The 15,596-nt window shown below is 35.8% G+C and overlaps 1 protein-coding gene across 2 annotated transcripts; it reads left to right on the top strand.

The window, feature by feature from the left end:
- The first annotated feature begins 1,477 nt into the window (after positions 1-1,477).
- LOC107627012 (SUMO-conjugating enzyme SCE1) lies at positions 1,478-4,620 on the top strand. 2 transcript variants are annotated; one of them, XR_001617552.3, is made up of 6 exons: positions 1,553-1,800; positions 1,907-1,990; positions 3,574-3,726; positions 3,828-3,941; positions 4,043-4,153; positions 4,279-4,620. XR_001617552.3 is itself a non-coding variant. In XM_016329897.3 (5 exons), the coding sequence occupies exons 1-5, from the start codon at positions 1,735-1,737 to the stop codon at positions 4,339-4,341; spliced, it is 480 nt and encodes a 159-aa protein (XP_016185383.1). In that variant the 5' UTR covers positions 1,478-1,734; the 3' UTR covers positions 4,342-4,620. The 2 variants fall into 2 exon arrangements, 1 of the variants encoding a protein (XP_016185383.1); XM_016329897.3 differs by lacking the exon at positions 4,043-4,153 and having other exon boundaries at positions 1,478-1,800.
- The last annotated feature ends 10,976 nt before the right edge of the window (positions 4,621-15,596 follow it).

Raw genomic sequence — 15,596 nt, 5'->3', positions numbered from 1 at the left:
AAGACAACATAATGATAATTTATTAAACAGTAGTATTATTATTATCTTAAAAAATAATAAAAGATTATTAAATAGTATTATTTATTATTAAAAAATAATAACAATTTATTTGAATAAATTATTAAAACATAATAAAAGTTTATTTATTAAATAGTATTATTTATTATTAGAAAATAATAATTTATTATTATTATCCTAAACAATATTCTATTATATTAATTATGATAACAATATTTTTCGCACACTTAAGCATAATAATAATAATAACAATAATAATATCACTAACAATAATAATAACAATAATAATAGCAAAAATGCATAATAATAATAATAATAATAATAATAATAATAATAATAATAATAATTAAAACACAAATACATAAAATACAAATGAATATATTTATTTATTTATTGATCATAAAATTAAAAATAAAAAAACTTATTCATTGAGGATGATCCAAATATTCAATGATGTGTTTTTCAGGTTTTACTCCATTTTTTTTATTTTTTTCACTAAAACTCTAACCCTTTACCGTATTCTTCTTCCTCCACACTAACCCTTGCTTTTAGCCCCTAACACAACTCTTGTCAAAATATTTCACTCTTACTTCTTCTTTAAACAGACAAACACTTACCTACATTTGGGATTTTAAAGACCGGATTCATCACCTATGTCAACACGTGTCGCGCATACGAGGATAGAGGCTGCCAATCGCAACCTGGGATTTGCCTTCTCCGCCTGCCAAACGCAAGCTGCGTTTTGGGAACTTTAGGCTGGTCAAAGGCTACTCATATTTGCATGCAGGGGGCCAAGGGACATATTTCGAGACGTGGTTGCCCTTCTCTACCAATCGTAGTCTGCGTTTTTGCAGCAGGTTGCAGATTTTTAGTTTTTATCTCTAGCAAAACATTACCTATGTTTTGCAGGTGATTGAGCAACGCATGTTCACATTTATAGACAACACACTATACACTCATATTTATGATTATCACCATTATTTTATCCATTACTAAATTAATTTCTAAAAATATGAATGGTCCATATTAAATGGACATTTATTTCTTATCACAACAAAAATTAATTTATTATTATTTTTAAGTTCAGAAGATAGTTGAAAGACAAAAAAAAAATTCAGAGTTTCAATTCATTCTCTTAATTATTTTTTTTAGTACTTAAAAATTTCAAAATATATGTTAATTTCTCAAAAAAATTTAAAAAAGAAAAAAATTCAAACTTTCTAATTTTAAAAATTAAAAAAAGAGTTGAACTTCATTTTATTTTTTCTTTCAAAATGGTATTTTGGTCACGTGAAGGCGTTAAGACTACGTCGGCGTGATTCTGACGCAAGGTTGGAATAAATAAGCATTGACTTTGAAGCTTTTCATTTCTCCATTTTTTATTTTTTTGAAAAAATAAAAGGAGACAGAAAAATACGAAACGACAACGTTTTTCCCGCCCCCAGAATCGAAACAAGTTGCCTCACGATTGAATCATGACCGTACGTTTCGTTCCAAAGTATTGCATACAAATACAATCAACAACTTGAAAGGCGTTTGTTTTTGTTCACTTGTCACTTCCCACAAATCCTACAAGCCATACCACTCTCTCGCCCAAAAAACTAAGAGGGGTTTGGGGAAAAGAAGAAAAGCAGAAAGCGCGTTTATAAAGCAAACCAAAGCGCCACTGAGCTAACTCGGTGCGAACGAGTTCGTGACTCAGAAGAAGAAGAAAACATGTCTGGTATTGCTCGTGGACGACTCGCTGAGGAGCGCAAGTCGTGGCGCAAGAATCATCCTCATGTTAGTGTCCAACAACCATTCCTCTTTCCTCTTTTTCTGTTCGAATTATTTTTTCTAGGGTTAATTCTGAACGGTGGTATTTTTTCCTTTTTTGATTGTGATTTAGGGTTTTGTGGCGAAACCGGAGACGCTGCCTGATGGTACGGTGAATTTGATGGTGTGGCATTGCACTATTCCTGGGAAGTCTGGGGTGAGTTTCTCTTTTTCTTACTTAAATTAGTTGGTTCCTTTGGTGTTTTGTGATTACCAACTTGAATTCCCTACTTCTGCGATTTAACTTGATGGTTTTGCTTCTGATCATGTGTTGGTCGATTTTGAATTGGCACTTGTCAATGTTGGAGTTGCGTGAAATTTGATTCATGCTTATTATGGGCTTGTGATTTTAGGTTTTCCTTCTGGGCTGAAACTGAGTATTATAAATTGTATTTTTCAAAATTTTCTTTTATAAAAGAAAAATTATTGCTAAAGATGTCGTGTGAATAGAGGGAATTTCATCTATGTTTTTATTTTCTTATTATTGTTGTTATTTTTATGTGAATAACTTGAATTCAGTAGTGTGAACATCCAAATTATTAGGAGCAAGCCTTTTATTCTTATTTTAGTGTGTATGTATTTTTGTCAATTAAGAGAAAAGGTGTGTGCTTAGTAATTTTGGGTGTGTATTTAGCATTGGCGATTTGTATTTTGTAAAACAGCAATGCCAAATCTAATTCCATTAAATAGGTCGGTTGGAGCTCAGGGATTTCAACTGCCATAAAGGAAACTAATGGGAAAAGTCACTCACCTTGTTAGGAAAGGAAAACAGTGAATTTAACCAGTTTACTTTTTAATTTTTTATGCATTTTCAGTCTTTTGAGTTTTACATTGTGTGTAGGCACATCAGTCAAAATAACTAACTTTTTAAACCCACTACTTAAAAAATCATCTGAACACATGAATCTTATTTGGATGATCGTGTAAAATTTTTTATACTTTCAGTGCATCAAAATTAAACCCTATTTAACTGTTTTGGTTAATATGGAATTTTAAGTAATCCAGCATGTCACTATCGGTAAAAATAAAAGATTGATTCTTTTAGGCAGTCGGAAAGATTGGCAACTATTAATTTTTAACATTAATGATCTTGACATTCTACCCCTTAGTCACTGCGTTTAGTGAGTTAAAAGGATAGGAACATTTTCCCCCTTGTTTAATGTCTTTTGCAATTATTGAAAGGCTGTAAGCCACTAGGATCATGCTTAGAACTAGAACTTCTGGATGCATAATTTAGATCGCACATGATCTGATTTGTTGTTTCTGAAATTTGATAATGGCAGACTTTGAATCATACTTGTATCATGAGTTGCAACGATTTCAAAACACCCTTTACAATTAGCCGTTTGCTGAGATTCAGTTCTTATTTTTTCCCTTCAATTTTTAGTAACTGCATTTGTTTTTGTTTTAATTGGATGTTTGTTAAAAGTGCTATTTTGTTGCTTTATCTTGACATCTGTCTTGTTTGGTTTCTCTGTGTAGCCAAATCACTGCTTTGGTTGTTACTTTTCTTGATTGTTCTTTTACTGCTCTGTTAAAACTTTTTCCGGTACTGTTTCCATTTCCCACTTCTGATTCTAGCTTCTAAGTACCCTTTGTGTCTGTGTTTTTGTGTGTAATTGCTGTGTGGGTCATAATTTCAGTTGACAACTGTGAGCTGTGTCCCACCTAAGAAAGCAGCTTGTCGAATAGTGAGCCTGTTATTTGCATTCTATCAAGTTTACATTTCATATGTTGCAGACTGATTGGGAAGGTGGCTTTTTCCCCCTTACAATGCACTTCAGTGAAGACTACCCTAGCAAGCCTCCGAAGTGTAAATTCCCACAAGGCTTCTTCCACCCTAATGTCTATCCATCTGGAACTGTTTGCTTGTCTATACTTAATGAGGATAGTGTAAGTTCATCTCTCTTGTGTAGGACTGCTTGAGACTAACTTATATAGTTTGATTTACATGTCAGTGAGCAAACAGGTTTACAGATTTATTGTCATTGTAGGGGTGGAGACCAGCTATAACAGTGAAGCAAATTCTTGTTGGTATCCAGGATTTGCTTGACCAGCCAAATCCTGCTGATCCTGCTCAGACAGAGGGATATCATCTATTTATCCAGGTATCTAACCTAAGAAATCGGACATTTCTTTTCTTTCTTTTGTAGTCTCTTTCAGAGTTTAAAGAATGACTGATCATATAATCCATACAAATGCGAGACAGTCACATGCTTTTCAAAGTGTCTCTTCTCCATCCTAGCAGCCCTCTTCACCGAGGATTGTTAAATTGACCACTCACCTACTTGAAGTTGGGTTTGGACATGGTGAAATATTAGTAGGTGCCCAGAAACGATTATGCAGTAACATTTTATGCCCCTTGTTGCCCCCAGGTGAAGTGGGGCAATTAATTTCTTATTATAAAAGGTCTCTTAACATTGTAGTATTGTCTTATTTTTGCAGGATGCTACAGAGTATAAAAGAAGGGTCAGGCAGCAGGCAAAGCAATACCCACCAATAATCTAGTGATACCACAGCTCACCTTAGGAACTGTTTTTGCATCGTAAATGCTCTCATGCGCTATAGCTTAAAACTGTTCTGTCATCTGTGATTGTTGGCTACAATATTTTGCATACATTATGGTATTTCTGTTTACTTTCCGATTTGGATTAAGTGTTAATATATAAACAATGTGGAATCAACAAATGAATACATGTTGGTGGCATGTGCCTGATGTTTGCTGATGCATTTCTATATGAATGGATAACAGTTCAGGTGAATGAATTGCATGCGTGTCTTCTTTGATTTCTTTGTTATTCGATTTGTTGTTGCACATAGACTCCTGAAACAATTGCAGTATAAATTGTACCAGAAACCATTGCTTCACACTAAACCTGGAAATTGCTTTAGTGGCATTCCCTCAGTAGAACTTGAGGAATCGAAGTCAGTCTAATGACTAATCCTTTATGCTGGACCGAAAATGATGCAGAGATACGGTTATCGTTTTTTTTCTCTTTTTTTTTTTCACTGCTTTGCTCTTTCTCTGTATAAGGTCTTCAAAAACAACCGGAACCAAATAAAATTGTGGAAACCGAACCCCCAAAGAAAAAAGGGAACCGATTTTATATTTACTGTTGTATTAAGAATTTAATTTTGATGTACTGTCGTTGTATAATAGTTTTAATAGTTTTACATGTACATCTAATCAGTAAAAATAACTATTTTTCACATTGACTGTGAATGGTTATTCAAAAAAAAAAAATAGATATAATTGTACAACTTCATAAAACGAAAAAAAAAAAGATATAATTGTACAACTTCATAAAACGTGAGTGCATTAAAATTAAACTCATCAAGTCACATGTTTATGCATACGGGTTTCTTCGACAACTTTTCCTTTTCTTTCGAATAAATGACCATTTGTACCCATGAGAGATGAAAACGCTGACATTTGTACTCATGAAAGCTTGAAACTAATCTTGTACCCATGATAGATGCTGTCCGTATGACAAAAGTGCCCTGACTTGGATCTGAGCTTGGTTCGTGGGTTTCCGAACCTACGTGGCACTCTCACCCCCTCAAAGCCATATCTGAGCCAACCATTCACCATCATCATCTTCATCTTCTTCACCATCATCCCCATCCATCACTGTCTCTTCCCAGCCACCATAACCTCCATCACCATCACCTCAGCACCGCCACAGCCACCTCCCTTCATCACAACCTCCGGCGACAACCCACACCGCCGCGCCCCTTTCTCTTCTTCCCCTCTTCTCACCTCCGCTGAGCCCAGAAACTACAGCGCCAGCTCCAACTCTCCACCAAAGCCCAGAGCGGCAGCGGCCACCTTCTCCATTCCTGGGTCTCCTCTCGTTTTCCACCAAACAGCCGCGACACCCAACCTTCTCCGCAGCGGCGTTCCAACCCGTCACCACTCCCCTGTCCAAACCCTAGCTCCGCCAACCATCACCATCGGCCTCTACGAGCCACCGCAACCCTCTTCCCTTTTCTCCCCTTTGCGTGTTCTCTGTCTTCCTCAGCCACACCAATGAACCGGCCACCTTCTCCTCCCTCTCTCTCACTGGCCGAACCGCCGCGCCGTCGATGAGCCACAGCGACATCGACGCTGAGTCCCTTTCCCCCTTTCTTCTTCCTTCTCTGTCATCCCGTCTCACCATCGCGAACCAGCCTAGCACCGTCGCGATTCCAGCTCCGTTTCCCGTTCTCCCATGGAACGACCAGAACAGGGTGCAACCCCTGTGTCTTCCATCCCCTGTTTCATGGCTGCGTTCACTCTCCGCTGCTGCAATTGAAGCAGTGCCACTACCAGGCCGCCGCTTCTGCCAATTCAGCCATCATCTTCCCTTCACCTGTTCATTTTCTGCTTCCCATGTTTCCATTTTCATTTTGTTGAGTTCTGTTTCTTTCATTGTATTGCTTTTAGTTCATTTTGCTTAATTTGGTTAGTTAGAAATGCATGTTAGTTGCTTAGGTTGTTAGATAATCTGAGCTGGATAGTGGATTTAGGTTTGTTTTGATTCATGCTACTGTTTGAAAATTTTGCTGTTTTGATTCATGTTGCTGTTTGAAATTTTTGGCTTGTCTGATGCTGCTGGGAGCTTTGGGGGAGGTAGGGTTCGGACAGGGGAGTGGTGACGGGTTGGAACGCTGTAAGGACGCTGCGGAGAAGGTTGGGTGTCGCGGCTGTTTGGTGGAGAGGAGGAGCTGGCGCTGTGGTTTCTGGGCTCAGCGGAGGTGAGAAGAGGGGAAGAAGAAGAGAAAGGGGCGCGGCGGTGTGGGTTGTCGCCGGAGGTTGTGGTGAAGGGAAGTGGCTGTGGCGGTGCTGAGGTGATGGTGATGGAGGTTATGGTGGCTGGGAAGAGACAGTGATGGATGGGGATGATGGTGAAGAAGATGAAGATGATGATGGTGAATGGTTGGCTCAGATATAGCTTTTTTGGAAGGGGGGTGGAGTGCCACGTAGGTTCGGAAACCCACGAACCAAGCTCAGATCCAAGCCAGAGCACTTTTGTCACACAGACAGCATCTATCATAGGTACAAGATTAGTTTCGAGCTTTCATGGGTACAAATGTCAGCGTTTTCATCTCTCATGGATACAAATTGTCATTTATTCCTTCTCTTCCTTTTTAGTTTGATTTTTTTTTCTCGTTTCGTTTTCCTCTATTATCATTATCACAACCCATTCCTATTCCTCTTCTTCTGTTTCTTTCTCTATTTTTTTCTTTTTATTTTTTTTCTGTCATTATAGAAATTGTGGTGATACTAAATTTTAAATTGCACAACAAAATTATTGAGCACAAAAATTTTAGTTCACAACACAATAATTTTACAATGACCAATACAGAAATTTTTGTGTATTGTTTCAATAATTTTATTTGTATAAACCTGTGTGTGTGGGAATCATTATTAAGCTTTATTAATTTTGAAATCTTTAGGAGGTTCGAATTTTTTTTCATCATGCTAGTTACCTAGTACAAAGTATCAGGATTTAGCTTTTCTTATTTTCATTTTTGTGTTTTGTGCAAAATTTTTTATGTTAGATCAATAAATTCGTACCTTTTAAAAAATGTGGTTCCTTTTTATCATCTTTTTTTCGTCATGTCCTTTTTCTTTTTCAATTTTTTTTTGTTTTATCTTCATATAATTCTTGTTGTTTCATCCACTCAAAAAGAATAAAATAAAAAAATAAAAAATAAAAAATTTGCAATAGAACCGGGAGAAAGAAAAAGAAATAAAAAAAAAGCAGCAAAAGCAATACAATACGTGATTTATGTGTATGTTGTATGAGTGATTTTTGCTAAATTTAAATAAATTTAGTTAGACTTTGTTAACAAAAATATTTGTATGTATTGTAATACTGTGTATTATCTATATTAAAAATATTATTTATATACTAAAATTAGCAATTAAAATGAATTACTAATGTACTAAAATTAATGGGTTTAACTTTTGAAAGGAGTCTTAAAATTGGTCTAATTCAAGTAAAACACACTACACTCCAAATTATTCACTTAAATCTTTATATTAAAATAACCACACACCTAGTAAATTCAACATATGATATATCTATTGTTTATATTGTTTAATATTTTTATTATCTACTTATATTTTTTCTAAAATATTATTTCTTACACTTAAACGTCATAGGCCAATTTCATAGAAAATTCTGCAGAAGCAGCACTCACTGAGACAGTCTTGATGAAGGGAATTCAACAGGGATAATAAAAAAGAGAATTTTATGGTACTGACAGAAAAAATTATTACGTCATATTATCTCTGCGCGGCTTACTAGAAAATGGATGCGTGCATGGCAACGTGTGCTGCAGGTACGGCGTTCATATCCACGCTGTTCCGGAGAAGCAGCACTGGCTGAGGCAGTCTTGATGAAGGAGATTCAACAGAAATAATAATAAAAAGGAGAATTTTGTGGTGCTGGCAGCAAAAATGATCACGTCATGCTATCTCTGCGTGGCTTACCAGCAGATGGATGCGTGTATGGCAACGTGTGCCGCAGGTACGGCGTTTATGCCCATGCTTCCGCAAAAGCAGCACTCGCGAAGCAGTCTTGATGAAGGGGATTCAACAAGAATAAAAAAAAAAGAAAATTTTGTGGTGCTGATAGAAAAAATTATCACGTTATGCTATCTCTGCGGGGCTTACTAGAAGATGGATGTGTGTATAGTTGTGCCGCAGGTATGGTATTTATGCCCACGCTATGATGTAGGTCAAATGTCCCATTTTCTATTTCTGCCATTGAGGTTAATTACGTATAATTAGATTGTTATGTAATCAATAAATATGGATAGTATCGGGGGTTGGAATGTGGGTCTTTTTATTGTTGGAATGTTGATTAGACACACAGGTAAATACAAAAGTGATATTGAATAACTCATGTTAAATTTTGTTTTCAATGTTCTTTATATTTTACCTAAGGACGAGGGTGAAATCTCATTCGTACAGATTACGTATAATTAGTATTAACAAATTAGGAATACGTGTATATCATAGAAGTATGCATATACGTTTATACTAAATTAGTTAGTATGTATTAATTTATTCAATATGTAATAACGGTAATGCTAGAAAAATAAAAAAAATAGTAAAAATTTATCTTATTTAGTATTTATTAATTATCGTAACAATTAATAAATGTTAAATAAAATAAGTTATGTCTATTTTTAATTATTTTTTTTTGTTATCAAATATTTTTAATGTAATAAATCATATATCTTTAATTAGTTAAAAAATATATTAAGTAGCTAATATATATTAAATTAAAGAATTAGTTATAAATGTAATGTTGCGAAAACATTGATAAAATTTGTATATTTTCATTATTTTGACTTTCTTTGTGCTGTTTCGATGTTTTGATAAAGTTGATTGTTATCTATACCTGGCAAGGTCAAGTATGGCACATAATGTACTTTGTTGATGAAGTCATGTCAATTTTTAATTAGAGGTATATAAATTAGAAAAGCGTTTCCGGTTGGAAGAGCAGTACACCACGACCAATAGGTTTTCAGTTTTATATTTGTTCTCTAACGAGGAGTTGAATGATCATGTTAGCCTCCCAAATGACTTCCAAATTATTCAATTGGTCAACTAAATTAAGGAGTTACTAATCCATATTCATTAGAATTCAATCTCCCCTCTTCTCCTCTGCTGCTTGCCTCTACCGCGTTGCAACTATGAAGCGTTGCTGTGATTTCCTACTCCAGCTGCTTTGGGATTCTTGGCCTTCTTCCCATCTGTTTCAACTTTTAAAATCTTGCAATTCTAGTTTTGCTCTGCATTTGCTATTGTTGGTTTCGGCCGTCGATGCACCTCTTCTGATTCCCACTTCAACCCTAGTTTCTTGGTGCTTCTGACCCTGCTGCACTGTGCCTCTGAGTTGTGGCGACCCGTGACCCTGTTTCTGTTTGGTGCTTGATCTGCAACGAGCTCCTACAATCACAGCTGTAACTTATCCCAACTTGTTGCATGATTAATTTTGCTTCATCCCTTTATTGTATTTGAGGATTAAGTTTTTTGATAATTCTAAAAAAGGGAAAAAAAAAAGGGGTCAGAACACTTAACAATATAAAAATTTAAAATAGAATTTAAATTTTTAATATTTATTTAAATGAACTAATAGATAAAAATAAAAATTAGTATTAGAGAAGGGAGATAATGACCTTTCTAACTTGCTCATCTTTAATTTATATATAAAAAATTGATTATTGTATAGTTTAATCCTTCTAATTTTATTTCTTTTTTCTCTTATCAAGTTATATATTATATGTTAGTCTTCACCATTAAAATACTCTAATTTTATTCACTGATAAATTAATTAATAGACTAATCCAATTTAATTAACTTGGTCTAATTAATCATTTGATAAAGTCTGCAATTCCTTCAATATTTTTCTGAAAGGCTCATAACTAAGACAAAGTTGTGCCATCCCTTTTTATTAGAACCCTGTTTTGGAGACTACTATTTGTGATTCTGTTGCTTCAACAGTTTCACCTCAGCTCCTCGAGGTAAGTTGATGCACATAATCCGTCGTGCCAGTGTGCCTCATAGTTCAAGTAATGTTTAGTTGGGTTGGTGTTGTTGATGTGGAGATCCGAAAATCTTTGGCGGATTCATCCCCTTCGTCCGATATACTGTGACTTGCTCTGACTCTCTTATTGTGTTGGTTTGTGCATCATTCTCGCTCGTGCTGCTGTACTTGTGTTAATTTGGCGACATTCTTGACCGAATTGCTTTGCATTGCAACAGATAGACAGCTCACCCCTTAGACAAAATCGACATCTTCAATGTTTAAACACTCCACAACAAAAGAATCGGTTGCATTTCTTTTGTGCACTTTTTTAGATTCATGTCTATAACAAACATGTTTTTTTCCATCTGAACCCTTTATATATTTTACATTAAATTTGATTGGTGAAAAAGAGTAAAAGTCTAAAACTCCAGTAAAGTACAATGCTACACCTAAAAAGTTTCCTTAATTAGTTCGTTCATTATATAGTTTCATGGGAATAAAAAGGAAAGATATAATTTTAAAAAAATTTTATTTTTTTTTAATAATTTAATTTCTTATTTTAATTTAGCTAAGTAAAAATATTGACAAAAAAAATTGTACCTGACGAACATAATTTTTAATTAGGTGAATAGAAATTTATTTTTCTTTATAATTTGGACATGGTTTATATTTCTTTTTTTTTTTTTTGGTCATGTACATGGTTTATATTTCGGTCTAGCCATCCAAATTTATTGAAATCAAATGCTTTGCACAAAAGAAAGTTGAACAATAATAGATTATCTACATTCTCTTTTTTCTCCATTCACAATGCGTATTACGAAAGCATACAAAAAAAGGAGCCCAAAATTTTCTGCCCAGTTCCACAGCCTATGTTTTGAGCCCAACATCCAATACAACATCCTTTAATTTATGGCTAATTAACCTAGTCCAAAAAAAATGATGGCTAATTAAATTTTCTTAACAACCTATTGAAAATCGATACATCACAATCACTGCATCACCATCACATATCATAAACGTGTCTCCCTCCCACGTCGACATGTACAGACAGCATTTGATGTTTTTTTTCCCGTATATCAGCATCACAGAATTTCTCTAAAAGAAAGTTCACATAATCATATGGGGTGAACACTGAGGAGTTTAGCATGGTCTAAATTCCAATTAAATCATAACAAATTGTCCAATTTTGCTAGCAGTTCTTAATGTCCCTTAAATATGCTTTTGACCACATAAATGCTAGAATACTAGTTTTGGTCTTTATCGGATGGATTTTATGCCAAGTACTCCACCATTTAATTCTTTTTAGAGTAATAATAACACATTCACAAAAACAATCTTAAGTCAAAAATATATTTTGGAAAAATACTATAAGGTTAGTATTCCGACACAGGCCTAACGGGCTCAACCCAAACTCACTCAAATAAAGATGAGTTGAACTGGACTTTCTTATGCCACCTGGTCCAACGAAGGGGTCTTTACTTCCCTTAGTTAAAAGATTTACTCACTACATCGGTTATCACCACACAATTAATTACCATCCCACCTCGCATAACTTCCTAAATAGTGGGAAAAATAACCGCCCACTATTATCAGAAAATGATTCACTTTGGCACTTTGCCGATGATTCATCATTTCACTCTATAAATATAAAAATATTTTAAATATTTTTGTCCAACTTACATTATATATTGCTAAAATTCTTATTAATTTAAATATTAAAATTCTTTACGGTGGCTAGACTCTTGTTTTCATACCCATTTTTTTCCTTTCTATTTAAAGTACACCTTAAAACAGTTAGTATTTTTTGTGAGAAAATAAAAATTCGTTAGCGTTAATTCAAATGCGATATATATATATATTATATATATATATATATTTTTTTTAAAATTTTTTAATATACTCCTAACGTTTAATGTAATTTAATTTTGTCTTTTTCATTTGTAATAAATTTTAATTTTACTTTTATTGTTAATTTTTTTTATTGTCATCAATTAGTCAATTTTTTTATAATTTTACTCCTATTCTAACTCCAACATTACTCTCTCTTTAAAAAAAGGCGCACTACTTTGGCTGATTCTCTCTCTCTCTCCCGTTGAGGTAAACCCTAAAACTTCCTTTGAGAGCCGCCGCCGCCGCCTCAATCTAGGCTGCGGTGGCCCTCCGATGCTCCTATCTCCCTTTACCTCTTCTTCTTTGCTCCTGTCTTCTTAACTTTTCTTCCTTTTTGTCTCTTCTGCCTCCGCTTCTTCCTTTTCCTTTCTCCTTCTCCTTTGTTTGTGTTTTTTATTCACCTCCACCCATTTTGTTCCGTCTCCTCTTTAACTTCTCCTCTCTTTTGTCTTTGCTTTCCTATTTCTTGCTTTAATTTCTGTTTTCTGCTTTTCTTTTAGAGATCTAGATTTGAGATCCAGATCTAGATCTAAAATAATTTCCTTCGGACCTGAACTTAGCTCTGTGTTCATGTTTGTATAACCCATATGTGGTTTTTTCCCTTTGTTTGTGGTGGCGTTTTGGTTCCCGTTATGGTTGCTGGTGGTGTTCTGATGATACAGATCTGATCTTGCTTGCGAAATAAGAGTGTCAACCGAGTTATGTCCTCAGAGGCTGAACGCCCAATCTCTCGAGTTCGATCCTTTCCTTTGTCTTGAGATGCGAAAGTATGAGCAATGAAGAGGAGGGGGAGTGTACCTGCAAAGGCACTCCGAAGTTTAAGTTAGTATGATATCTCGTTTTTCAATGAGTCTAAAAGAATACTTTACCTCGCTTTTTATCCTTGGCTATTTGTCCGTTATGCTCTTTAATATTAAGGTCGGTTATAAAAGAGCGGACAACGTCTATTCATTCGTCTGCTGTTACATCATCGGTTACGATGGAAGCACTTTTGGCCGAGTTATGGCTCATGAATGGACGAGCTTATAACGGATTGTGCCGAGTTATAGCTTATAAAGCGGCGAGTTCGTAATGGATTTCACCGAGTTATATCTCATTTATTATGACCATATCACAGCCCCCAAGCTTGGCCTATGGAGAGTTATTTTTAATGAAGCAGGTTGAGCTTATTGAGGAGTTATAACTCGGTGAGTTAGGTTGCTGAGTGAGGCCCCAGTTCAACTTACTTCATTAAAAGTTCTTTATCTTTTTGTTTTGGGGAGTTGTGTCGTTGTGTTTGTTGAGGAGAGAGAAAGAGTATTTGATCATTAAATTCTCTTATTTTCCCAAGGCAAATACACCGTTTGATGTGATTGAGGAAGCAGTTACCTTTACAATGTGGTTAAGTGAATGGTTTGGGAACTGAGTTGCTTATCCCTGACCCTTGGTGTTTCTCCTTTGAAAACAAAATGAGTAAAAGAGGTATGCATGCGTTTCGTTTTATTTTCTAATTTTTTCATTTGCTTCTTCTTCCTTCTCTGCTTTTGCTTTTGTTTTTGGGTTGGTTATGGGGTTTGAGAAAGAGAAGACGAAGGAGATTGATTGGTCGTACGACTAGGTTAGTGAGGACGTGAAGGGTCTGGTGTTTTTGTTTCGGGATGATGCAGTCGTGAAGGAGGTTGATGTTGGCAGAGTCGTGAGGCCTGGGTCTGGGGTTCAAGTGGAGTTGTTGCCATGCAGTAGTGAGGATAGGTTGTATCATAGGGGGCAGGGGTTTGAGTATTTTTATATGCATAGTTGTGTGTTGGAAGAACTGAGGGTGAGGTTGCCATTTACAGTGTTTGAATGTCAAGTTTTGAAGCAACTAAACTGTGCTCCTTCACAATTGCATCCCAATGGTTGGGCCTTTTTGCGTTGTTTTGAAATACTGATGGAATTTCTTGAGGAGGATCCTTCTGTAGATTTGTTTTTCTCTTTGTTTCAAGTGAAAGGGGTTTGGAAAGGGGGTTGGGTTAATCTGAACAGTACTCCTGGGTTTGGTATCTTCAAATTATATAAGTCCTCTTTCAAGGACTTTAAGGAGATGTATGTGAAGGTGAAGATTGTTGAAAAAGAGTTTCCATTTTATATTGACGAGTTCTTGGCTGAGAGGTTTTCCCTGTGGTGGTGCTCGGAACCCCAGAATATACTCGGGGCTGAAATTATAACTCCGAGGAATGTTTGTATAATAGAGTTTTTGGTGGAGCAAATTGATCGGAAGGATTTGATCTCCATGTTTGAACTTTTAAAATGGGAGGAAAATAGGGCTGCTGTTGTAGATTACATGGGTGAGTTGTGTATATGTGTTAATGATTGATTTGTGTATCTCAGGCGTACTGAGCTGTTGTTTTGTTTTTTGCATTTTCAGGTGGTAAGTATCCAGGGGTCTCTGCTGCTTCACTTAGGTCGCGCTTTAAAAGTAAGAACTTGGAGAAAGAGGTATCGTCGTCCAATCGTGAAAAAGTTGTTGGAGCTGGAGAAGTTTGTCAACCTCGTCAGGGCCGGAGGAAGGTGATTGCAAAGAAGAGAAAATCGAGCGTGGTCGATTTGTCCGAGGATACTAGTGAGAAGGGACAAGGGGTTTCATTAGAGGAGATTCAAGCTTTTGTTGTGAATCAGAAAAAGCTGCATCAAATGACTGAACATAGTGAGGGTATTTCTGTATGGGGGAAGGAGTATCCTTATATGGCTGTTGTTGATGAGCATTGTCAATCCGAAGTGGACGTGTCGTTGGCAAATGAGGTCCGCGAAATGGCTGTTGGTCAGTATATGCAGGTAATATCTTTTTGTGTTATGGTTGTTTTGTTTGCTGGTAGTTACTGGTATATTTCATTGTTATTTGTTTTATGGTTTGTAGGTGGTTGGTTTGAGGATAGCTAGTTTAGGTCGTAGTCAAGAATTGAAGCATAAAAAGATGTTGGTAGATAATAATGAAGTGTCGCTGTTGAAAGAAGAGTTAAGTAAGTCTAGAGTTGCTGTTGCCGAACTTCAGAATAAGCTGGCTGAAACTGAAAAATAATTGAAAGAGACCAAGGAAAACTATGCCAATGATGTTGAGGATCTGAAAAAGAAAGAGGCGAACTTAGCGAGCATGGAAGCTCGGCTGATTGAGGTAACTACGAAGCTTAAAGAAGTGGAGAAGAAAAAGGGTGATGAGATTTTAGATTCGTTTGTTGAGGGTTTTGAGAGGGCGTCTTTACAGGTGAAGTTCCTTGTGCCTGATGCTGACTTGTCTGAGATGGATCCTGGGAAGATTGTTCAGGACGGCAAAATGGTGGATGATGATGGTTTTGCCGAGGATGAGGCGGAGAATGTTTAAGATATTAT

Source organism: Arachis ipaensis, chromosome B1, assembly GCF_059453495.1.
Source record: "Arachis ipaensis isolate K30076 ecotype BB chromosome B1, ASM5945349v1, whole genome shotgun sequence".
Classification (NCBI taxonomy): Eukaryota; Viridiplantae; Streptophyta; class Magnoliopsida; order Fabales; family Fabaceae; genus Arachis; species Arachis ipaensis.
The sequence above is the reverse complement of the archived record's forward strand: the minus strand, read 5'-3'. Positions and strand labels throughout refer to the sequence as shown.